The sequence below is a fragment of the Cyprinodon tularosa genome, unplaced genomic scaffold (assembly GCF_016077235.1).
Source record: "Cyprinodon tularosa strain WSP-4 unplaced genomic scaffold, ASM1607723v1 ctg564, whole genome shotgun sequence".
NCBI lineage: Eukaryota > Metazoa > Chordata > Actinopteri > Cyprinodontiformes > Cyprinodontidae > Cyprinodon > Cyprinodon tularosa.
Window position 1 is genome coordinate 418926 of NW_024039301.1, and position 25318 is coordinate 444243.

At 38.6% G+C, this 25318-nt stretch overlaps 1 protein-coding gene across 2 annotated transcripts; it reads right to left on the minus strand.

The window, feature by feature from the left end:
• Nucleotides 1–1664: 1664 nt before the first annotated feature.
• On the minus strand, nt 1665–5584 carry cpo (carboxypeptidase O). Of its 2 annotated transcripts, none has more exons than XM_038305796.1 (9): nt 5428–5584; nt 5230–5275; nt 5053–5154; nt 4863–4967; nt 4605–4721; nt 4234–4324; nt 3916–4118; nt 2172–2256; nt 1665–2093 (listed from the first exon to the last, which is right to left on the minus strand). In XM_038305796.1, the coding sequence occupies exons 1-9, from the start codon at nt 5493–5495 to the stop codon at nt 1828–1830; spliced, it is 1083 nt and encodes a 360-aa protein (XP_038161724.1). In that variant the 5' UTR covers nt 5496–5584; the 3' UTR covers nt 1665–1827. The 2 variants fall into 2 exon arrangements, with proteins under 2 accessions (XP_038161724.1, XP_038161725.1); XM_038305797.1 differs by having other exon boundaries at nt 5230–5269; nt 5428–5579.
• Nucleotides 5585–25318: the final 19734 nt, after the last annotated feature.

Below are 25318 nucleotides of genomic sequence, written 5' to 3' on the forward strand. Positions count from 1 at the left end.
CCAAGAGTAACAAGTAACCTTTGTTTAAAAAATGTTAGGAATAGAAAGTACAGATACTTGTGTGAAAGTGTAATGAGTAGAAGTCAGAAGTAGGAAGAATAATAAGTAATGGGGTAAAGTACAGATACCTAAAAAGTGTAAAAAAAAAAGTGCTAAGTATAGTAACAAAGTATTTGTACTTTGTTACTTGACACCTCTGCAGTTTAGGAATATATTTAGGGAGAGTTACAAGCAATAAGGAATAATATAACAACAAAGTTTGATAATCTGTGAGCGTTGCATAGGAGATGGTGAGAGGAGAAATAGGAAGAAATCATAGAAACACCCTTAAAGACGTATGAAATTAGTCAGGCATCTAAACTAGAAAGTATCTGATACTGGGAAAATATATTTACTTCCTTAAAAATAACTCTCAATATAAAAATGTTTAACTTCAGTAAATACAAATATGCAAGTACAAATACAAAAACTATCTAGACCTGCCTATCCATAAAATACCACATTGAGCCTGAATAATAAAACTGTGTTTTTGTATAACTCATCCAAAACTTTACTTTTCATATAATCAGGCTTCAATTATGACTTATATAAATAAATAAAAAATCAAATTTTTTAAATTAGAGTTGCTAACAGTTGCCTAGGCTGACAGTGGCTAGGCTAATTGAAGTTAGCCCTGGCAATGTTAGCATTTAGCAGAGCTGGTTTTTCAAGTGGCAGCTAAAATACAGTAAAACCTTCAGGTCAAACTTTTTTATGGGTAAAGTCTGCAAACAACCAAGGCTTCATATTTACATCATCACACTACAGCTAGCTAACATCTAAGCCAATTAGCATTACCTAGTTGTATATGCTAGCTACCAGCTACTTAAAACAATGTATATAATTTTACTTTTTTTTGTCTTAAAAATTAAATACAGGAAACTTGGTCCTCTTAAAACTGGAACTCAAATCTGTCTCATATAGATTTATGGTATATATTTTTTTCAGATTCACCACTATACAAGGAAGTATAGTACGGTATAAAAATGAGTGTTTTCTATGGTTGATTTAATTTTTCTTAGAATTTGCTGTATTTAATGCTAGATCTGTATTTAATGCTACATCATCATTTGAGTGTTTTGCTCCTGTAATCAACTTTTTTGGCTGACAAAAATATTAATTATAAGTACCTTTTTTAACCAAAATCATAATGCGAAACAAAATGTGTGCTATGAAATTATCTGTTTATGCGAAAAAGAGCTAATCCTGTTTGAGTGACGCAACATGGGATGTTTATCAAATCCTATCCCTCCCAATGGGTTCACTTTCCAAAGCTGGCTATTTTCCAATTTGGAGGCGTATAAACTGAGGGTTACTTCTTGAATATCATAACACCGTTTGATCCATCCTGAAAAAAGTATGTGGCACAACCCCTTTAAGAACAAAAAAAAGGGTAATCTTGTGTCAAAGCAGTTGCCGTTAAACAGGGTTATTAGACAAGACAATTATTTAGCATCAGATAGTAGCACTGACATTGTTAGGATTCAATTATTAGCATAATAAAACACAAAATTCCTTTAGGATTTCCAAAAGAAAGCTTTCAAACAGAGCCAGCCTTTCTGTTATCTGCTGAAATTCTCGCTCTCTCCAGCTCTTATGTAGCCTGAATAAACTGAAAACATGTCTCAGTGTGTAGTAAAAATTTATTAGTTACTCATGCAATATATTTTGCAGTCATTGTATCCTAATAAACTTAAAAACAAAGAAATATTTAGTGAAATATAATCACAGGTTCTGCTCAAATATAAGAAACTCCTTCTATTTATAGTTTGAGAGCAGCTTTTCTCCTCACAGCAGGTTGGCCCCGGAGACCCCCACCGCTAACAGCATGGTCCAAAGGGTTGCTGCAGCAGCGGCTGCCGCACCGCTAAAGGTCTTGTCATGGGCGTAGGTGATGATGTGCAGAGCCCCATGGTAGGCCTCCTCGCAGGTCGGCTGGATCTGGTCCTCGGGGAGTTCAAAGCCGTACGTTCCGTTATCTCTCAGCTCAAAGGTGAAGGTCAGGGGGATGTCCTGCATTCGAGCCCAGTCTCTAGATGAACCTGAGTTGGCATCTGAAAAGCGGATTATGTTTCTTTGATAAAATGCTTCAAAACTGTAATTTAAAGGAGCAAAAACAATGTCCAACATACATAATACATCCGGGGAGGTTCCTACTGTGTAGTTTTTCCCATGGACTTTCCAAATGGCTTCAGCTGCACCCTTTCCCACATTCATCTGAAGAGTCAGACAACAGCTTATGTCAGGTAATCAGAGAACAATCCAGAGATCTCTGCTCTTCATTGCTTTATTGAGAAAAACCTAATGGAAAATAGCAAGGAGTTGTTTACCCAATCCGAAACCTCTCAGGGCTTCATCTGTATTCATGACTTCATCTATCACTGACATATTATGGCAAAATGAGCAGAAAGATTTTGCTCAGCTGCGCTAGGCACCAGAGAATGACAGCGCTGGCCATGCACAAACACTTCGGCGGGGGAGTGTGAGAACACGCAAGGAAACGCTGCAGCCCCGTTTTAGTCACAGGGGGCCTCGACAGAGACCAGCCAGGACTGAGCTGTTTTATTTAAGATCTGTTTTCATGTTGAAAACATGGATACGTTTAGAAAAGATTGCTAATATCTGTTGTTTTCTTTCACTTTTTGGGCGATATTAAAATTTCCCTCTCATGCAGCGTCTGATTTTTGAAAATATAAGTGACTGTAATGATTAAGTTGCATAATCTAAAGAGTCCTTCACTTTTTTCCAGCTGCAATAAGGCTATGAGCTTCGCTTATCAAATAGTGCTGTATCTGGGCATATAACTGGAAAATTAGGTGGAAGGAAAACCTGCGGAGGCAACTGTGATAGTTTCAGACCAAACTACATTAAATCCAGATACTAGAGTCTGAGGGACACAGGATCTAAACTGCAGATGTGGGTTAAGTTTCCACAGTCACTGATCCCTGCTTGTAAGCTTTATCCAGATGCTAATTTTGTCAACCATCAAGGCTTTGTCCAATCTACTAAGTAATACCTGAAAACACATATAACATCTCTATATAATTTTTACAATTAACAGATTTTTTTGTTGCTATGACTACCAGAAAGAACAGAAATGCATGCTTTAACCAATATACTGATAAATGCATTTGAATTTAACGACTTAAATAAGCACATTTTTCTACTATATTCCACTTCAACAATACTGTTGCTTAAATGCTTCCCTCTGCTAAAAAAGACAAATGGATTGATGTGTATAAAGTTCCCTCTTTAAAAATGATTACCTGAATTATTCAGGCTCTCATTCATTACTACACTGCAAAAAAAAAATGAAATCTAAATAAGTAATTTTTTCTTTAAATAAGTGCATTTTTTCTTGAATTAAGGATTTAAGTAAGACACTTTGCCGATAGAACAAGCCAATTTACACTTAAAATAAGAAAAAAACAATTGCATTGTCTTATTTCAAGTGTATAATATCTAGATACCTTATTTTAAGAGTAAAAATACTAATTCCATTGGTAAATCATCTTATTTACCTGCTCTAATTAAGGGGAAATACCCTTAATTTAAGACATTTTTACTCATTTTTGCAGTGTATCAGGTCTTTCCCAGCTTCGTCCTGCATGTTCTTCTTTGCTGTTTGCAGATGGGGTTTATGATGCATGCAGTTTACTTACAGAGCAAACTTATTACATAATTTGTCATGGACGATCATTTAAACTTTTTTTCATGAACTCTGCATAGAGTGAAGCTGGATGAGTGTGTGGGAAAACATCTCGATTTGTAGAAATGTGCACATAAGGCTGCAAAAACTCCAACTGCAGATGGCCCTGCATAGCTACAGTGTATTGCATGAACAGAACATGCATGACTGTGTCTGAATGTAAATACCAGCTCCTCATAGTTGGGGGCGGTGAAGTTGGGGTGTCCGTAGGGAACCAGGAGCAGCTGGCCGTAGGAGTGGATGGTGAGGAAACACAGGAAGTCTTCCTTTCGGCTTCCGACAAAATAAGTTACGGCCTGGGCTTCGGGCTCTGAGATGGGCCCTCTCCCACAGTAGATGTTAAAGGAGCAGTCAGACGACACCCCAACGGCTAAATAAGGAGAGAGGAAACCTGAATCAGAAGAAACACCCTTCCTCCCCACTGACCAAACCAAAAGTTTCACTGCGTCGAGCTCAGCATCAAACGATGCTGATGAGACACTCACTGCCCCAGTTGGCATCAAAGTTGCGGTTGAGATCGGTGCCGTAGCAGCCGCCTGAAGGTCCTGGTGACCTGTTCTTCCTCCACAGTCGGGTCTGAACAGATCAGAGTGTTCAGTCAGATGTATCTAAATTCAGCGACACAAGAAATGAACCACTTGACATTTTTTCTGAATTTGCTGCCGTCTCCTATAGTTTGGGCATGAGGATCACCGGAAATCATCTTCAATGATTAAACCAGAACTCATTTCTACTCGAGTGCTGTTTTCCTAATAGCATATACTCTCATGTCCCGCTCACATGGGGCTCCAGAGTTTTATAGGAGATTGGACGACTTTAATTGGATAAATATCCATCAAGATACGGGGAAACTGACTGAGTTGTCCTTCCAGGAATACATGTAGCCATCTATGTTGAGCACCGGCGTGATGTAGAAGTCCATGTTCGTCATCATTGCTTCCATTTTAGCATCTGTTTTATATGTCTGGAGAATCTGATTCCAAAGAAAACAGATGGAAGGAGCTTAATACAGGGCAGAAAACTTACAAACAAAAAACCTACATGAATTAGCTTCTGCTTTTTGGTTTCAACACACTATAAAACAATGCAAGTTCTGTAGATCCAGTCTATTTACCTGTCTGACAAAGTACTGACAGAAGGCCGGAGCGATCCACTCTCTAGCGTGAATTCCACAGTCCATCCAGATGGCCTTTTTTTTGGCTTCAGTTTTCAGACCAATCTGGAAAACCGGAGCAAATGCGTCTAAATTTAAACAGCCTGTCTTTTTAAACACATGCATTTTATTCATCCAACATCTGCTTCACCCTCAGCAAGCTTATAGTCCTGTTCTCGTAAGTCTTCCCATAATCCACTATGGTCACCACATCGGGGTGATCCTTCTCCATCTGAGTCATCCAGGTGCTGATCTGTAAGGCGGAACAATTGAATCACATAGGATGCGTGTTTTAGTATAATTTAAAGCAATGACCCGGTTCCCTCACCTTCTCCATTGGATGGTACTTGTAGTAGTCATGCTCCGCTCTGTTGCTTGAAACACAAAATGCATTAGAACCTACTTCTACTCCTCTATTTTTATAAGAACAAATCTATTAATAGAAAAAATTCCGATATTTAGCTCCTAAAAAAATAATAATTGAATGAAAAATAAAGCAAAGATTTTTTTCATGATTAAAACCCACCTCTCCAGCGTTAATACCCCCGGCGCCAGGAGCAACGGCACAAATAAGAGACCCACCACGTTCATCATTGCGTCTTAGTTGAAGGAAACGCTTGTTTGATACTTTCCTTTGCAAAGCCTTGATTTACGTGATCTGATAAAGCTTGACCTTTGCCCCTGCTAAAGACGGACGGCGGACTAGCGTGCTATCACTGTTATGGTTAATGCTTCATCTTTTAGGAGCCTTTATTACTTTACACCTTTTATTGTCGAAGGTTATTGCTGCTTTGGGGGTAATCATCGAGCAAGTTCTCATATGTTAAATGACCTATAAAGATATGTAAATACAGCTATAATAAGGTGGACTTAGCCACTTAGTATCACAAAACACATGAATAAGCATATTGCTTCTATTATCTGACAGTTAGTGTTGAGAAGTTGGAACTCATTCTGGGTTTTTTACACCTAAACACGTCTAGTTGGATCAGTAAAAAGTAGTGCATTACTGCAAAGTATCCTGATAAATAGTTTTAAAGAGGTTTTAAACCTAAAAATATTAAAGGGTGGCATGGATTAGTAATTTTGCTGCTCTGGTAGCTGCAAGGGGTTTTATGTATATCCAGATGTAGAACAGCTGACGCTCAGGTAGATTAGATTTTGAAGGCATGCTGCAGCTTCGCAGATGGGTTTAGGCCTGGTCCGTGATTGTACCTCCAAAAAATCTTTATCTTTTTAAACCCGTGGTTCTTTAAACCCTGCTTTGAAATTCTCCTCAACCTTTCTGCTGTGTCTCTTGGCCCACATGAACTAAAGTTTTCCATTCAGCAAGTGGTCAAAAAACATGGAGTACAGGCAGAGGGAAGCTCTTGTTATATAGAAATGCACATAAAACAATAGTTTGCTTGTGTTTTTTCATGGTTACCAAACTGTGATTGTTAGTTATGCTACGAATCAATGGTTTATGTGCATCAAGGCGCCTCAGGAGGTATTGGAACGCGTCTTGAGTGCTTCTGAGCGTTTGAGTTGACGCAGCAACTTCTGCTTGTGTAGCGTGGAAATTTTTAACTTTTGCTTCTTCTTACAGCTGCCTTTGACTCTGTGGACCACTGCTCAAGTGGATCAAGTCCTAGCGCGACTTGAGCAGTGGGTGGGCATTAGGGGATCTGCTTTCATGGTTCCAGTCTTATTTGACTGATCGGAGGTTTTCTGTGCAGCTAGGTGAATTCACCATCTTCAGCCCCTCTCAGTTCTGGGGTTCCCCAAGGCTCCATTCTTGGACCTATTCTTTTTATTCTTTATATGTTACCATGAGGGTCAATTTTCAGGAACCATAATCTTTCTTTTCATGGTTATGCTGATGACGTCCAGATCTACTTTCCTTTAGCATCAAAATCCAACAACCACATACGGTCATTTTCTGACCGCTTAAATAATGTGGATAACCTCAAACGTTTTGAATCTGAATGAAAGTTGCCATGATTAGACTAAGGTTCAGACCTAAATGCAGAGGACCAAACAGGGAGACCAGGGAAAAGGTTTAACAGGTTTTATTGAAGAAATTATTCAGAAAGAAGTGTTGCTCTGAACACTGCTCAATCGGAACTGAAAAGTGAGGGGAAGACACAGCGGTTAGTTCAGGCTCAGTGGGAAATTTGACTCGTGAACTTGGAGAAGAGGATTTGGTTGCTGACTCACGTTTCCATAGAAGTTGTTGAATCCTTGACTCCAGTCTGTATGCTGTAGTTCCAGTGTTTGTCTGATTCGGTGGAGGGCGGAACAGGGTTTACCCAGAATTCAGTTTTTAATAGGTGAACGGCAGAGATGTGTCAAAAAATACTCTGGTAAAAGTGGAAGTACTGATTAAACTTCTTTACTCAAGTAAAAGTAACAAAGTACAGGCTTGTAAATTTACTTAAAGTATAAAAGTAAAAGTAGAAACCACTTTTTTCATGCCGTTGCCTACATTTTAAATGGATGTCTGCCAATAGGACTAGATCTCCGTTGTGTTCATTTTCAATCATCTCGTCGTCCATGCTACTATGCTAACGCCACCGCCACCAAGCTGCAATGATTTGCCGTGAATGAATACCTCAGAATCTGTCGATTCATCTTGTAGTGGTGCGTCAAATGCAACGTAGATTCCCATCCAATTAGATTGAATTTGGTATTGATGACGTGAAAAATAATAACGGTAACTCCATTGAAATGATTCAAAACTAAAGTAACGAGCCAATTTTTAAAAATGTAAGGAGTAGAAAGTACAGATATTTGTGTAAAAATGTAAGGAGTAGAAGTAAAAAGTCGCCATAAAAATAAGTAGTAAAGTAAAGTAAAAATATCAGAAAAATCTACTTGAGTACAGTAACGAAGTATTTGTACTTCGTTACTTCCCATCACTGGTGAACGGAGAAAACTGACCGCCACTCAGATTTCCTGCGGTACTTGAACAGGTCGTAGTGGAGATTAATCCCTTTCTCAGTGCGAAGCTCAAACGATCTCTTGAGGAAAGTGGATCCAAACCTCCTGTTTGAACCCCAGCTCAGTTTGTAGCTCAGTTGATCCTTCCAGGGAGAGAAGGTCTGAAAAATCAAGTTAGCAGGATGACTTCCCCAAACTGGCAAACACTCTGGTGTCGAGGTAGTGGCAGTCAGCAGCTTAAGAACACTCCGTTAACGAGGAAACCATCAGCAGGTGCGTAAGGAGGGCTAGGCGCCTCCTGGTGGAGGAAGGGAGACAAACACAGAAACACAAACACACAGACAGGAGTCCTGACAAAAGTAAGACAAAAATTATAATGTTTGGTTGTAGTCCAGCAGTTTTTCCTCCTGGCTCCTTGGGCCCTCTTACACCTAACATTCGATCATGAGTAAATAATCTTGGTGTGATATTTGATGACGGTTTGAAATTCGATCGGCAGGTTAGTTCAGTTGTAAAAAACAACTTTTACCAGGTAAGAATTTTATCAAAAGTGAAAGGGTACCTGCCACACAGAGATCTGGAGACTGTAATCCAAGCTTTTATTAATACATGATTGGATTACTGTAATTCTTTATATGCTGGCTTGGACCACTTTCTTTTAGACCGTCTGCAGTTTGTATAAAGTGCAGCTGCCCGTCTTCTTACTGGCACACATAAACATGGCCACATATCACCCGAGCCTCGCTGCACTGGCTCCCGGTTCTTTTTAGGATCGATTTTAATTTTATTGTTTGTTTTGGTCTAGCCCACCAGTATTTGACAATGCTTCTCCAAATCCATGCCCCGGCCAGAACGCTGAGATCCTCTAATCAGTTGCTACTGTTCATGTCTAAAACCAGATTTAAAAACACACTTCTTCTCCCTGTCTTTTAATCAAGTCTAAACTAGGAACATTTTATTTCAAATTGTATTTAATTTTAAAATTTCTTTTAAATGAAAAATTTATCCTATTATATTTTATCTCCATTGACTTTTTCTTTTTGCATTGTGTTTATGTATTTTAGTTTTCCGTTTTTATCTTATGCTCTGCAACTGTTATTCCTGTACACCGCTTTGGTCAACCCCGGTTGTTTTAAATGTGCTTTTTAAATACAGTTTGAGTTGAGCCATCAACCAATCAGAGAAGCCGATCTGGGAGCTGGCAGGGAGACAGACGCAGTGCTGCTGATGCAGATCGCTATGATCACTCCTCTGTTACTGTTTATAACGCCTAAATTAACTAAAAATGTCGAAACCTGCTGGCAAAACATGTTCGCTTTTATTATCCTGCTGCCTTCACTTTGTACCACATACCTGAAAAACGCTAACATTTACTCCCAGCTACCATGAACAGTAGCAGAAACCCCCCTGAGAATTTCAAATGACAGTCTACGGCCGGTATGTGGGGGTCTGAGCGGCACAGACGATGTTTTCAGGTAGATTTTCTCAATGAAAAACATATTAAAACAACTTTTTACCCACTTATAACAGCAAATATAGCAAAGCCGCTCTCTGCTATTGAACACAAGAGCAGCAGACGCATCCGTACGCATCAGGACACACTTTACTGGACGCTAGTAGACACTCCTGAAGTGCGTCTGACCTTAATGTGTACAAGCTTAAAAAATTAAGCATCAGGTGCTTTTTTGCTGCTTTTTGCTGTGCACGGTCTGAACAAAGCATTAGACTATAGCACAAAAAGAAAATAGAAATAGGGGATATTGCAATTTTTTGACAACAGTTATTACAATCATTGATCAAATACACCTAAAGGACAGATAATACCAGAAATAAGTGCTTAACAAATGTTATAGTTCCAGACTGTATATGTTCCAGCTTTTTTCGGTGGACTTCACACGGCTGTTTGAGTAATACTGATGGTCTTTTGCATATTTGTAACAACAGGCATTAAGGGTTTAAAATAGGTTTACTCTTATAAATAATCTGCGTCACATAATCTTAATAATATATAACATGTGGGGACTCCCACTCTGGGTCCCTGAGCAAAGACCCTTAACCCCACACTGCTCCCAGGGTCAAATGCAGAGAGTTAATTTCGTCGCTCTCTACTTGTGACAGTGTAATGGCAATAAAAAATTCTACCACTGTAGTAAAACCAATACTGCAGGCCTGAGGGCGGCCTGCAACCATTAAAGGAATAGTACACCCAAAACATGATTAGCCTTCATTTTCTACTCACCCCCATGCTGAACAACACTCTGGAGTACTTTTTTGATATCTCAAATGCATCTGGAGATCTGGGAGGCTTCTTGCTGTCTGCTGACATTCAAATAATGGAGGTCTATGGTGCCCGAGACAGAAAGGTCCATAAAAGTCCACAAAAAATGTGTCAATATTCCTCCATACTGCTCGTCCAATGTATTCCAAGTGTCCTGAGAGGGTAGCATCCAGAATTTACTCGAAACGAAGTCATTTAGAATGTTTTTAGAGCATAAACAGTAGTGTATAGGATTTCCTGAAAGCCCGTTCACGAGTCTACGGAAACCGCGGCAGACCAACCCAGACGAAAGTGCACATTCAGCTCAGCAAAGAACTCATGCTCTTCCTCAACACTGAAGTCCTCAGACATTTTTCTTTCGTTGTTTCTTTCTTTGCACAGGTAAACAGCACATTTCTTCTTCTACGCTTGCATTATCGGCAGAGCAGACGCTGAATGCGCACTTTCATCTGGTTTGGTCTGCCGGCTTCCGTAGCGTCGTGAACTCGCAGGCGCGCGCTTTCAAGAAATCATATACACTACTGTTTATGCTCTAAAAACATTCTAAATGACTTCGTTTCGAGTAAATTCTGGATTCTACCCACTCAGGACACTTGGAATACATTGGACGAGCAGTATGGAGGAATATTGACACGTTTTTTGTGGACTTTTATGGACCTTTCTGTCTCGGGCACCGTAGACCTCCATTATTTGAATGTCAGCAGACAGCAAGAAGCCTCCCAGATCTCCAGATGCATTTGAGATATCAAAAAAGTACTCCAGAGTGTTGTTCAGCATGGGGGTGAGTAGAAAATGAAGGCTAATCATGTTTTGGGTGTACTATTCCTTTAATTTAGCTGGTATTTTGCTCTGATTCGGGGGAATCTTCCTAAAAGTAATAAAATTGAACAACCAAAAGCCATATAATAGTGTGTTAAACATGTGTAAATGTAGTTAACGTTGGCCGGATACATACTTTTACGTTGAACACATTATAAAAGATAAGATGAGATACAAACACCATAAAAAAAAAGTGATGAATCTCTGTAGATTATCAGTCATCTAGGCTGTAAAAACAACTAATGGAAAAGAGCAAAGGTCCAAATCATATATGTTTACCCTGCACAGTATTCCTGCCCATTTAAACCTTTTTCTGCATCTGGACATATTGCAATCACGGCGCATTTCCAGAGTCTCTGTTAAATATGGTTGGAAAATAAAAAAGGTCTCTAGTTCAGCTAATCTGCACTGAAAGAATGAACCATTTCAGAAGAATCTAACATTGCATCCCTGAGAAGCCAATAGAAGCTTCTAACAGATGAGTGATGAGCAGAATCAGTGATTGAACTGGTGCATGAGAAATATTTACATATTCAGAGCTTCTGGAGGGAGCAGCAGGTTGCAATCAGCGCTCCTTGTGCATCCTTAAATAGGTAAACACATGGTGCCAAATGTGGCACAACAGGTCTGGTTTTAAAAAGCCATCATATTTGGACTCTTGTTAGATAAAAAATGCTCCTTCATGTCTCAAGGGAAGCTAGTTAAAACTCAGATCAATTTGACTGTGGTACATTAAAGATAGTTATGATGCCAAAAGGAGAACTAAATGATGTAAAGTATATTTGATTCTTGATCCTTAAAGGTGTGTTTCTGTTACCTTTCCTTCAGAAAGCTTCTTTAAGACTATTGGATATTCAGTGGTAGCATCTTACCAGCAGGGGTCAGAACAGTGCTAAGAGTAAAACAGACTAAATGACAGCTTGTTCTTTAAAAAGGAAAGGAAAGCAGAGATGGGAACTGGATGGAGGGAGATCCAGAAGAGCAACTGAAAGTGATCTTGTTGGGCTTACAGAAACTGTTTTTCTGGGTCCAAATCAGATGGGCCACCTCCCTTCTTCATCAAAAAAATAAAGTTAAGGTGAATAGAGTAGCTGATCATGTTTACGTGACATTTTCTGGGTGTTTATTGGGCATGTTGGACGCCTACATACCCCTTCTGACCAGGGAAAACCTTGCAGTCTACTAGAACGTGCTGGAAAACATTGCTCAGCTCATTGGAGGGCTTCTCTGTTCTCCATCATAATCAGCTTCCTCAAAAAATCATCTCAAAATGTGCATTTTTCATGTTGAAACATGCATGTTAGGTCTTATTTAAAACCTGTTTGACAGGTTATAAATCAAGTGGCTTGTTTTTTTTCTTTTGTGTCTTTGTTCAAATCAGAAAAGTCGATAAGAGCACTCTCTCTGCAGAACACAATTTTGGTTATTCTCCTTGATTTATATTACCTGTAGAAAGATACTTACATACTATAATAGCATTAGCCTAGCTTGCTTTTCCGAAAACTGCCTCTGATCAACCCTCTGAAATCATTTAGTCGTCACATTGGCTCCTGATCAGTGTTAAATGCTTGTGTACATTTACATCTATTGAGTAAGAGATTGGGAAACGATGGTACATGAATGTGACAAACTGCTAATGTTGCTACGTTCCCTTGAACCTGCACACACACAAGTCTTTTGCGCACCCTCACGAGAAAAAAATTGTCATGAAAAGGGGTCTGAATGAGCTCTAGATAGATTTGTTTCTCCTTAAATTATTAAATTTGAATAAAAAAAAAAGTTTGGTATGATTGTACACGTAGATTACCGGGTTATGACTCCTGCAAAGACTGATGTATCGAATCAAGAGAGGTCTCCTGTGATCGCCACACCCTCTATGACTGATTTGCTTCACTCAGTCTCCTAAATGTATAAAATAATTTGCATTTTTGGTGGTTTAAATCTGGTTGTGTCATGATTTTATCCAAAGATTTGACCGACATGCAGAAAACCAAACAGAGAGACCAGGGGAAGGTTTAACAGGTTTATTGAGAACTGGTAGTGATGGGTCCAGTTCTGCTCTGAACTCTGGTGAACCGGGAATGAAAAGTGAAGGGGAAGTTCCTGTGGTTAGTTCAGGCTCAGTGGGAAATTTGAGCTTTGATTTGCAAAAGGGAATAAAGGCAACAGGACTCACGTTTCCAGAAAAAGGTGTCTTTCTTTGAATCCAGTCGGTGTGGGTTGTCCCAGTAGTAGCCTTGCTCGTTGGAGGGCGGACAGGGTTTAACCAGGTTGAGGTGTTTCCTTGAGGAACAGAGGAGCTGACTGCCACGTAGATTTCCTGCGGTACTTTAACAGTTTCTTGTGGAGATGAATCCCCTGCTCAGAGAGAAGCCCAAACAATCCTTGGGGAAAAGTAGATCCAAACCACCAGTTTGTATCCTCAGCTCTGTTTGAGGCTCAGACAATCCTTCCAGGGGGAGAAGGTTCAAAACTTCCAGTTTGCAGGATGACTTCCCAAAACTGGCAAACACTCTGGTGTCGAGGTAGTGGCAGTCAGCAGCTTAAGAGTCCTCCAGTAATGAAGCAACAATCCGCAGGTGTGTGAGAAGGCCAACGAGAACCAGGCGCCACCTGGTGGTGGAGGGAAAACAAACAAAAACACAACCCACACAAACTGGATTCCTAACAGTTTGCAACTAGCTAATGTCTAAATTTAAATCTCTCTGAAATTTGGTGACTTTATTGTCACGGTACAGGATACGTTACAGGCAGCATTTTTTTTTTTTTGGCAGGATTAATTACCTGTTATCATCCACGTCTTGTTCATTTTGTTCCTTGTTGTTTCTCTAACTCTCATCACAAGAATACTTGGTTTTAGAGATAATGCATTGAAAATAGCCTTTAAAGCAGTGCTTAGCATTTCCTCAACAAAATGCACATTTCAGTCCTTTGAAATGAGTCAATAAAGCAATGCTTCCTTGTCTTTTTCCTGCTGTATTTTTCTCCTTTTTTAGTTACCCTCTGAAAATGAGAATGCTTGCCATCTTTTCCACCCCCCTGACAAGCCAGGTCTTTGTTCCTCTACCTCTGCTGACATGTGCATCATGTCTTCCTGCCAGTTGCTCATAAGATTCAGAGACAAGACCTGTCTGAGACCTGTGCACTGTGCACACCAACCCTGTTTGTGTCTATGTGTGCCCCAGATACTGAATCAAAACACATATCACAGGTTCTTTCTTCACGATGAAGGATGAAAGCTCTAATGCTTTTAGATTAGAGAGACAGGCCACTCCGTTGCACTTAGATGCAACCTTAAAAAACAACTTCCTCTCTATAGGCTGTGACTGCAAACACTTACAAACACGGATACCTAACTGTACTCCAAGCATTGAACAGCTTGGGGAACTTTAAGGCTTAAAATGACATAACGAATCACCATGATAAAGCGTTGACTCATGTATTCATCGACACCATAATGGTTTACCAAGCTTGTTAACTTGGAGCTGCGCAGATTTGGCAGGAAAATATTTTACTGCACATTCCTGAGGCGTTAAGAGTGTGCATAGATCATTCTAAAAGTCATCTCTGTCCGGGCTACAATGACGTGTTATAATTAAAGTCTTGGGCATTTGATTTGTTTTGGACTCTTACATTGATTTCTTTGGACTCAAGCCTCACTTTTGGTTTCCTGAGCGTTAGATAGAGTGTGATTTACAAGGCGCCACACAGCTTAATGGGTCTAGATAGGGGCCATGCTGCTGGCCTAGGTGTGCTCAGCTCTTGGCTTTCACTACATACTCACTCATTTGTTTTCCCCTGAGTATCTAAGGTCGTTAATGTTGCAAAAAAATGTTATAGAAATAAAAAAATATATATATTAAAGCACTGTGAACTAATCAAAGGAAAGAAGTCTCATTCAAAGCATTCTTTCTGTCTAGGCTTTTCATCCTTTGCAAGATACTTCACCTGGCTTGCCTGCTGTTACTCAGAGGGCCCTGTGGCACCATAATGTGCTCAGACTTGATGAAGCCCTATTAAAATACAGGTCATTTACCAGAAAATTTAAAAGAAAATGATAAATTCTGGTTAAATACAGAAAATCAAACAAATAACAGCAACTACATTGAAAAAAACATAACTGTGGCAAAGTGTAACAGCATAAATTGTCAAAGTTCCAGGAAATTAGCATAAAGTTCCTGGAACTTTCACATGCTCAGACTAGCTTTTTAACTGTGCTCAAGCAAGCAAACTCCTTCAAGCATTTACTTTACAAAAAATATAGTTTCTAAAGTAATTAAAGAATTTAAGACATTAAGCATGTCTCAAACTGTCCTTATCATGCAAAAGCATTTGTAAGTCCTCCATTACTGCTTTCATTTTATACTTTTAAATAGAGACATCTTAAGACGGTAAATAGAGACATCTTAAAGCTTAAGTGTGTAATTTTTAGCGACATCTAACGTCCAGACTTCAGACCGCAGCAACATGAACATCTCCCCCCCACCGCTTCTCCCACCCAACAGTACGGCGAGCGTTACGGGACAAAATCTCTTCCACGACGTCCGCATCACCTACCTTCTCAAGTGATGAGGTTTGTTTACATAGATAATTTTACAGATAGTATTTCATTAGTCTGTGTAGGGTATAGATTTCATGTAGACTTAAAGGAATAGTACACCCAAAACATGATTAGCCTTCATTTTCTACTCACCTCCATGCTGAACAACACTCTGGAGTACTTTTTTGATATCTCAAATGCATCTGGAGATCTGGGAGGCTTCTTGCTGTCTGCTGACATTCAAATAATGGAGGTCCATGGCGCCCGAGACAGAAAGGTCCATAAAAGTCCACAAAAACGTGTCAATATTCCTCCATACTGCTCGTCCAATGTAATCCAAGTGTCCTGAGTGGGTAGCATCCAGAATTTACTCGAAACAAAGTCATTTAGAATGTTTTTAGAGCATAAACAGTAGTGTATAGGATTTCCTAATAGCGCCCCCATGCGCGCTCACGATTCTACGGAAGCCGGCAGACCAAACCGGAAGAAAGTGCGCATTCAGCGTCTGGTCTGCCGATAATGCAAGCGTAGAAGAAGAAATGTGCTGTTTACCTGTGCAAAGAAAGAAACAACGAAAGAAAAATGTCTGAGGACTTCAGTGTTGAGGAAGAGCATGATTTCTTTGCCGAGCTGAATGCGCTGGTTTGGTCTGCCGGCTTCCGTAGAATCGCGAGCGCGCATGGGGGCGCTATTAGGAAATCCTATACACTACTGTTTATGCTCTAAAAACATTCTAAATGACTTTGTTTCGAGTAAATTCTGGATGCTACCCACTCAGGACACTTGGATTACATTGGACGAGCAGTATGGAGGAATATAATACAAGTTTTTGTGGACTTTTGTGGACCTTTCTGTCTCGGGCGCCATAGACCTCCATTATTTGAATGTCAGCAGACAGCAAGAAGCCTCCCAGATCTCCAGATGCATTTGAGATATCAAAAAAGTACTCCAGAGTTTTGTTCAGCATGGGGGTGAGTAGAAAATGAAGGCTAATCATGTTTTGGGTGTACTATTCCTTTAAGATAATAAATATTCCCGTAATGGGTGATCTCGCAATCGCTAGTTTGTTGGCTCTGCGCTGCCGTAGCGCAAAGATGTCTGCCTCCATGGCTGCGAGACCCGCTCCTATGTAATTATAAATAACGAATTCTAAGGCAACGCAAATATTAAGGTTAAGAGGCTGAGCTCGTAGATGATGATAAATAACATAGTTATGTATAATATATTACATTTCTGACTGTATATCCCTGTAATTATTACACACTGTAGCTTTAAGACGGTTAGTATGTATTAGGATGCATGTTTTCTAACCCAAAACAAGTTTTTGGGCCGATATATAAAGAGTCGAACTCAATGGTAATTCTGAGAGTTTGAATTGAAAAAGCTTCATGGATTAGAAGCGAAATATCTTCAAACTTGGAAATCAAGTCCAGTGATTTGTTTTTTCAACAGTTTTGGAATCTTTAAATCAAATTATGATTTCTTTAGTTAATAAAATCAAGTGACTCATAAGGTAGTCAATTTAATTCTGTGGTTGCTCACTTTAAAACTAACTGTGCTGATGCAAAATCAAAAAACGATGGAGGGTTTGGGTCAGCAGGAATGTGGCGGCTGATGGTCCTCCAAATGAAATACTGAAGTATTTAATTGTTTTCATTTTGTCACAGTGTTGGGTTTTTAATATGGACATCCTGATTAAAGTCCATCCATCCATTTTCTTACACGCTTAATCCCAACTGGGGTCGCAAGGGGTTCCGGTGCTTATCTCCAGCTGTCTACAGGCGAGAGGTGGGGTACACCCTGGACAGGTCACCAGTCCATCGCAGGGCAACACAGAGACAAACAGAACAAACTCACACCTACACTGCAAAAAATGTAAATCTAAGTAAGTTAATTTTTCTTAAAACAAGTGCATTTCTTCTTGAATTGAGCAGGTAAGTAAGACTCTTTGCCAATGGAATAAGACAATTTACATTTAAAATAAGAAAAAAAGACTATAGTCTCTTACTTCAAGCGCATAATATCTAATTTATCTTATTTTAAGGGTAAAAATGCTCATTCCATTGGCAGATCATCTTATTTTCCTTCTCAAATTTAAGGTAAATACACTTGTTTAAAGATATGTTTACTAATTTTCAGAACGTTTTTGCAGTGTAAGGAGAATTTAGAGACTGTGGGAGGAAGCCGGAGTACCCGGAGAGAACCCACACATGCTCAGGGAGAACATGCAAACTCCATGCGGAAAGGCTGGGAATCGAAACTGGAGCCTTCTTGCATTGCTACCCCCTGCCCCACTAATTAAAGTCATGTATATCAATTAAATGTTATTCTAGACTTTGACTAGACCACTTACTTGGTTTTGTGCAATAGAGAGGTTGACCTACAGGTTTAACTTTAACACTAGTCATAATGAGCAGCCGCAAACCATTATTGACTCTTAGAATTTGGTTGATATTGTTATTCCATTGGTGTTTGATACGTAAAAAACTAAATGTTGGATTATAAATTATTTGATATAAAAATAGTTGAACAATCTAAACCATTTCAGAATAAAATAAAAGGGAAAAGAGAATAAACATGTAAAGGGATACATACATTTTCACTGTACTATATAACAAATTGTTCATTATATAAATGAGCAGAAGTGAGTGCATTGAACCGAATGAGCTGCAGGTGAAAACCAGTTCTTTAGTGGTTCTAAATTAAACAGAGCTTGGCTGACTGCGAAACTCCAAGGAAAACACATGCTAAGCAACAATTTGACTTTATTTGCACGTCAGTATCAACTCTGAAGCAAGCTAAATCTGCTGCAGTGAGAGGTTGCTAATATTTAAGATTCATTTTTACTCCATCTTTAATGGTGGATGTAATATTCCATCAATTATGTTGAAATTAATTAACGTAGCTAAGCTGCATGTCACAGGAATCTATATGAAAACTGATAAGGTTTCTTACTAGCACACTGGGAGTTTTCATCTATCCTTTGTCACTGTCTTTTAGTTATAAGTTAAAGTCATATTGCATTAAAATAAAAACCTAAATTATTAATTGTCAGAGTTTCAGACCTGGAAAAACCTCCAGTTATCAGATTACAGTCATTTGAGAGGTTTTAGGTGTCATTTATCTTCCTGGCTGCCTGTCTAAACCTGATGATGAAAACAGCTACTACATCAGTCATCTTTATGCTTATATGAACTGACGCTTTGTCATAGAATCCAATTAAATCCAAGTACTTGTAGCTCGAGTTCAGCGAGGAGGTAGAAGGAAGGAAGGAAGGAAGAGACTTTCCGTCCAATCAATGTTGCCAAACAAAATAAAGATTATTTTACATTGTCCTGCAGGATTTTCCACTCAGGTTAGGGACACAAATATTTCACTGTCATCTTATTTTAATCTACTGACTTTAAAAGATGTCTTTAATTAAATCTATGAGATTCATTTTATCAACAATGTGTGCCAGTTGGAGGGCTTTTTCACCTCTGTTACAGAGACAAATATCTTTGGTGGTTGAAGGTGAAACGTCGACTCAGACTCTAATATTTAGCTTCATCCAGCTTAATATTTAGATTCAACTCGGATCAGCTGCTCTGTCACTGCTGAAGAAATGCATGCTCAGAGCATGATGCTGCCACCACAGCAACTCATAGTGGCAATGACACACGCTAGATCAACGTCATGTTAGTGCAACTAGCCGTATGACGTTTCATTTAAAGGAAAAGTCCTGAAAGTACTTTAAATGTGAAATTATTACATACTGTTCAGTAAATGATAAGTGCTTTTAATTAAGAGTAATTTCATTTGAATGTGCTTTACCGGAGACATAGGTGTGTGTCAAAGAACACTACTGCCACCTTTTGGTTTGTGATGGAAAAGGTGCGGTATCGACTGTTGATCAAGTTCCAGTGCTGTATCTAAAGTTTGTCACAACGCGCTATTATGCAAGTCATCCTGAAAACATTTTTCTTCCAAACGTTGGCTACATATTACTTGGTTTTTTTTTCTCCGGCCAGAAGTTTGATGGCAAATCGTCTCTCTTCAAGTTGGCAATCCAACGACGAACCTGTCCGTGGAGGATCAGGAATCAGAAAGGTGAAATCAAATATTTTTTTTCACTTTTACCCGATGTATTACAACATCCAACTGCTATGCACGTGGGCATTGTCAATTTAGCTATAGCTCTTGTGAATTTCAATATTGAAGTCCTCTGGAAATCTAAAATAATTGTTATTTTTGGCGCAGTGGGTAGCACTGCTGCCTTGCAGCGAGAAGGTTCTGGGTTTGATTGGTTCTGGGGTCTTTCTGCATGGAGTTTGCATGTTCTCCCTGAACATGTGTGGGTTCTCTCCGGGTACTCCGGTTTCCTCCCACAGTCCAAAAACACGACTGTTAGGTTAAATGGCTTCTCTAGATTCTCCTTAGGTGTGAGCGTGAATGGTTGTTTGTCTCTATGTTGCCCTGCGATGGACTGGCACCCTTCGCGACCCCGCTTAGGATTAAGCATGTAAGAAAATGGATGGCTGGGTGGATGGATTCCAGATGTATCTATTTAAAGTACTGATTAATGCTAAAATCATTAAATCGTTGCAAACATATTAATTTTAGGTATAAATAATGACCCGTTTCTTTTATGGGTCCAAAAGTGAAAAGGACTGGATGCACTACACGCTTCAGATTTGTACCTCCAGTAAATACTGTCCTCTTCTACAAAAGTAAAAAATACCAGCAAAACCTCACCTAGGTTAGGATGTTCTGACCAGAAGAGTTTAAAAACATCAGACATACCGATCTTGACCTGTGCAAAGCCAGCAGAGATCAATACGCAGCTCTGCAAAGTGCAACTCTGATTGCTAGGTCGGAGGAGGATGGATGAGACTTTTGGCAATGCTTTAATAAGCTGTTATCAGGGCCTGGAAAAAAGAAAAAAAAAACAGCAGCACATTAGCCGGGCTGGAGCAGCGTCCACACATATATAGATATACCTCCCACACATTACAGCGGGATGAAAGCACTTTAAAACCATCAGCAGGGCCGACAGCAAGTACCCAACAAAAACAAACGGTGCAGCATGCCTCCCCCACAGAACAAGCTGTCCCCCCCTCGACCCCTGCAGCCTTTTTAGCATCGATATCTGCTCCTCAAGAGGTAACGCATGAACCGAATGGAAACCCTGAGGCTCCACTGATTCGTTCCTCATAAACAATGCCGTCACGCCTCACCTCAGAGGTCCCCGGACGTCTCGTATTTTCCTCCCAGGTCGGCAAAATTGCCAAATGGAAAATGTAATAGTTGCTTTACAGAAAACAAAAACAAAATCTCTAATAGATTGTTTGCTTTGAAAAGAGGTTATTTCAATCAGGGGGCGGGTAAACAAGCCAGTGGCGTTCATGTAGGACGTGTCAACCTGTTTTAGCGGAAACACAGGATGTGTGGCGTCCATGGCTTCATAGCCGGGGCGCCATGCTGTTCTTTAAATCACCAGGCAATTTAAGGAAGAGGGCTTGTTACTTCTCTGTGAACAACTTTAGATTGTTGCTGATTGACCCACTCGTCACTAGACATGCTGGAAAGATTCGAAAGATGTTCCCCTGGTGCAGAAAAAAACAGCTGCTTCCATTGTTGGAGAGAAAGTGACAAAAAAAAAACATGTCCTGCAATAAAATAAACCCTAAGAAATCCTGAAAGATCTGATCATAATTTTTTGGACGGATATATAGCATATTTTACGTAAAAGTAAAGCACAAATGAGCAATGCAGCTTCTTCTTTGTAACACGGTTCTTTAAAATACCTCTAAATAAAAGGCTGTGTAGAGTAAAGTAGGGTCAGATAAGGTCAAAACTAAACAGGAAATAACCTAAGTCTGCATGTGATTTTCATCTTTATGGGTTTTTTTAACTATAAAATCTATTTAAGCTAAAGATGTCTCCAGATTTTTATTAATAGTTCTGATTTAGGGGAACTTATGAGGCAGTTTTCGAGCTTTAAATCATGCAAGGGATTTTAACCCACAATAAAAAGCTTAAAGTCAACAGATCTAAATGTTTGGTTTTTGATGCAAACAGGTTAGACATTGGAATGATAACAGAGAAGCATGACTGGAAACATTTTTTAACAATCGTTGTTCTGGAGAACCAATATCAGATGATAACTCAGAGCTGCCTGGCAAAATAAAGTGTGGCTTTAATCAAAATCATTTCCATTCTACTTTTTTGTCATGTGTGCAAAGAGCATAGTGGTTTGACTCCTATTTAGGATCTTTCTGGATTTTGCATCTTGCCGCTCCCTTTTTCATTGCTGCTAATCCAATGATTTTCTTAAAGCATTGATACAATTAAAGACAATTAAAGATGGTTTAAGTTACAACATCTATTAAAAAGTAAGCTGTAGAGATCCTCAATTCAGATGGGAGAATCTGAAGACTCTCTAAACATGAAAAAAAAGCCTTTATTGAAAGAAAGTCATAAGTGGTGCAGTTTGCTAAAAACCATGTGGAGAAAACACCAAACACATAAATGACGGTGGTCTGGAATACTTTGGCCAACACTGTGTGCAAAGGAAAATTAACTGCTACCTTATCCTGAACAAAACATTATCACTGTGAAACACGGTAGTGGCAGCATCAAGCTGTGGGGATATATGGAAGCTGGTCAGAGTAGGTGCAAATCTGAATGAAGGTTGAAACTTTTTACAGGCTGGAAGATTTAAAACCATGATATAGGTGAACCTTAAAATGAGAGAAAATTGCTGAACATACAGTAAGAGCTAAAGGTGTACAGACTGTATTCTGATGTAAGAAAGGAAACAGTTGAAAAGCAATTGCAATTGGGTTTGAATAAAGTTGTTGGATTTTTTTTTCCTTATATAAATAAAATAAAGAGAAATATTTCATGTTGATCCTAATATTTTTTGAAAGATTTCATTGGTCGGAGAAGTGCCCGGAAGCTCATTTGTGGGTTATTGTCGCAGTCGTGGGGCTGCTGCAGCACCCCCTAGTGGCGAGAGGGAGATTTAAAATAAATGCAGGATTTATAAATTTCTTATGAATATTTTGGGAACTTGTTTTGACTGTTTTTATTTTACTATTATGTGTATTTATTTGGAATGTAATTTAATAATTTTGAGTCCCAATCGACATAACTCTGTGGAAGTTACATTGTCAGTAAGTAAGAGCATAGTGCCACCGCATCCTTTCATATCTATTCGTGCAGTTTAACGTAACCATAGTATTTTAGGGTGTTATTTTGATCTTGTGTACTTTGTGTAATGGATGTAGAGAACTGTTCATTAATGTTTAAATAGTAAAATAATATAATTATTTCTTTGTGGTTTGTGTAAAAGGATTTGGGAGCTAATAGAGTCAGATGTGACATAAACACAGTGACACAGGTTCATCCCAGCTGACCACATTGTTATAGTGTCATTATGCTGTGTAATTAATAGCGCATATATTCACCTGAGAACTGATTATGTCTGTGTGTTACAGAGCCTGGTTGCATGCACTAAAGTGTATATGACAATAAATGAGTGAATCTCAATCTATTTAATAATTTATTTTTATTTTATTTTAAATAGGCCTGCCTCCTGTTCAAAATGACTTCCAGTGGCCCTGGTCCCAGTCAAAGAATCTCAGGCAAAGAGACCAATGAGTTCATTCAGAAAAGCGGTTATGCACATTTAAAAGGAATTAACTCTGCAGGGCTGATCATAAAGAAAATTAAGCTAGGTATCTTTTTCCTTCCAACCGTAATTATAAATCTCCTTGTTCTGTTTCAGCCAGGGGCGGATTTACCATTAGGCAAAACTAGGCAGTTGCCTAGGGCCCCAAGTTCCTGGGGGGCCTCATAAACCTAATTTTACGTGTATTGTTAATACAGGTATTACCCATTTGTGCACATTAATTATGTTTTTGATAAAATTCCTTTCTCTAAATTGCCGTCACAATGCTTATATTATTAAGGTGTCCACCCCGGCGCCCTTTAGTGTCCACCACATTGGAACAGCCCATTTGCTGAGTATGTGCAGAAAGGTCTACTATACTTTTTATTAAGACAGCATGGATGTTTAAATATATGCGTCTATTTGTTAGCAAATGCTGTAGGGAAGTTTAGATTGTCTTTATTTGGAAAATATGGATGTTTTGCTCATTCCTGTTGAGACAATGTAGATTGACTGAGGGGTGGCCCTTTCGGTGTACATTGGTTTTTGACAGGCCGCCCCTATTAAAATTTTCTGGGAACGCCTCTGCTGTTAATTACGGAAGAGGATTAGGGCCACTGAAAAAAAATAAAAAGAAGTTAATCGATTCTTAAATTTTATTTCAGTTTAATATGACAAAAAAGTCAGAATTCTGAGATTAAAATCAGAATTCTGACTTTTTTCTCAGAATTCTGACTTTAATCTCATAATTCTGACTGAATTCTGGCAGCTAACAAACATGTTAGTATCAAGCTGTAGCCATGTCTGTTTTAGAGATTAGCTCTCTTGTTTTAATCACTTTCTGCTCTTCCATTAATGAAATAGCATCACTGGGGACCCCTCGGGCACATAAAAAGTTGCCTAATTCCGTCATTTTCCACCATTGTGTTACTGGCTCCCAAACAAATCACATCTTCGTCAGTGAAGCTGAGTGCTCCCACATCTCTTCCTTCATGGTGCCCATCTACATTAAGATCCAAAAATTCTGAGATTAAAGTCAGAATTCTGAGATTAAAGTCAGAATTCTGATTTAAAAAAGTCAGAATTCTGAGATTTAAAGTCAGAATTCTGATTTAAAAAAGTCAGAATTCTGAGATTTAAAGTCAGAATTCTGATTTTAAAAAGTCAGAATTCTGAGATTAAAGTCAGAAATCTGAGAAAAAATTCAGAATTCTGACTTTAATGTCAAAATTCTGAGATTTAAAGTCAGAATTCTGACTTTTGTCTCAGAATTCTGAGATTTAAGTCAGAATTTGGTGATTTAAGTCAGAATTCTGAGTTTTAAAGTCAGAATTCTGAGATTTAAAGTCAGAATTCTGATTTTAAAAAGTCAGAATTCTGAGATTAAAGTCAAAAATTTGAGAAAAAATTCAGAATTCTGACTTTAATGTCAAAATTCTGAGATTTAAAGTCAGAATTCTGACTTTTGTCTCAGAATTCTGAGATTTAATTCAGAATTCTGAGATTTAAGTCAGAATTCTGATTTTAAAAAGTCAGAATTCTGAGATTAAAGTCAGAAATCTGAGAAAAAATTCAGAATTCGGACTTTATTGTCAAAATTCTGAGATTTAAAGTCAGAATTCTGACTTTTGTCTCAGAATTCTGAGATTTAAGTCAGAATTTGGTGATTTAAGTCAGAATTCTGAGTTTTAAAGTCAGAAGTCAGAATTCTGAGATTTAAAGTCAGAATTCTGATTTTAAAAAGTCAGAATTCTGAGATTAAAGTCAGAAATCTGAGAAAAAATTCAGAATTCTGACTTTAATGTCAAAATTCTGAGATTTAAAGTCAGAATTCTGACTTTTGTCTCAGAATTCTGAGATTTAATTCAGAATTCTGAGATTTAAGTCAGAATTCTGATTTTAAAAAGTCAGAATTCTGAGATTAAAGTCAGAAATCTGAGAAAAAATTCAGAATTCGGACTTTATTGTCAAAATTCTGAGATTTAAAGTCAGAATTCTGACTTTTGTCTCAGAATTCTGAGATTTAAGTCAGAATTTGGTGATTTAAGTCAGAATTCTGAGTTTTAAAGTCAGAAGTCAGAATTCTGAGATTTAAAGTCAGAATTCTGATTTTAAAAAGTCAGAATTCTGAGATTAAAGTCAGAAATCTGAGAAAAAATTCAGAATTCTGACTTTAATGTCAAAATTCTGACATTTAAAGTCAG

What these genes read in the sequence shown, in the direction of transcription:
- cpo (XM_038305796.1), bottom strand. Translation starts at nt 5,495, where the DNA reads ATGATGAACGTGGTGGGTCTCTTATTTGTGCCGTTGCTCCTGGCGCCG. An exon ending in CTTTGATGCCAACTGGGGCA is followed by an intron (nt 4,119 to 4,233) that starts GTGAGTGTCTCA and finishes CTCCTTATTTAG; the next exon opens with CCGTTGGGGTGTCGTCTGAC. An exon ending in AACCTCCCCGGATGTATTAT is followed by an intron (nt 2,094 to 2,171) that starts GTATGTTGGACA and finishes TCCGCTTTTCAG; the next exon opens with ATGCCAACTCAGGTTCATCT.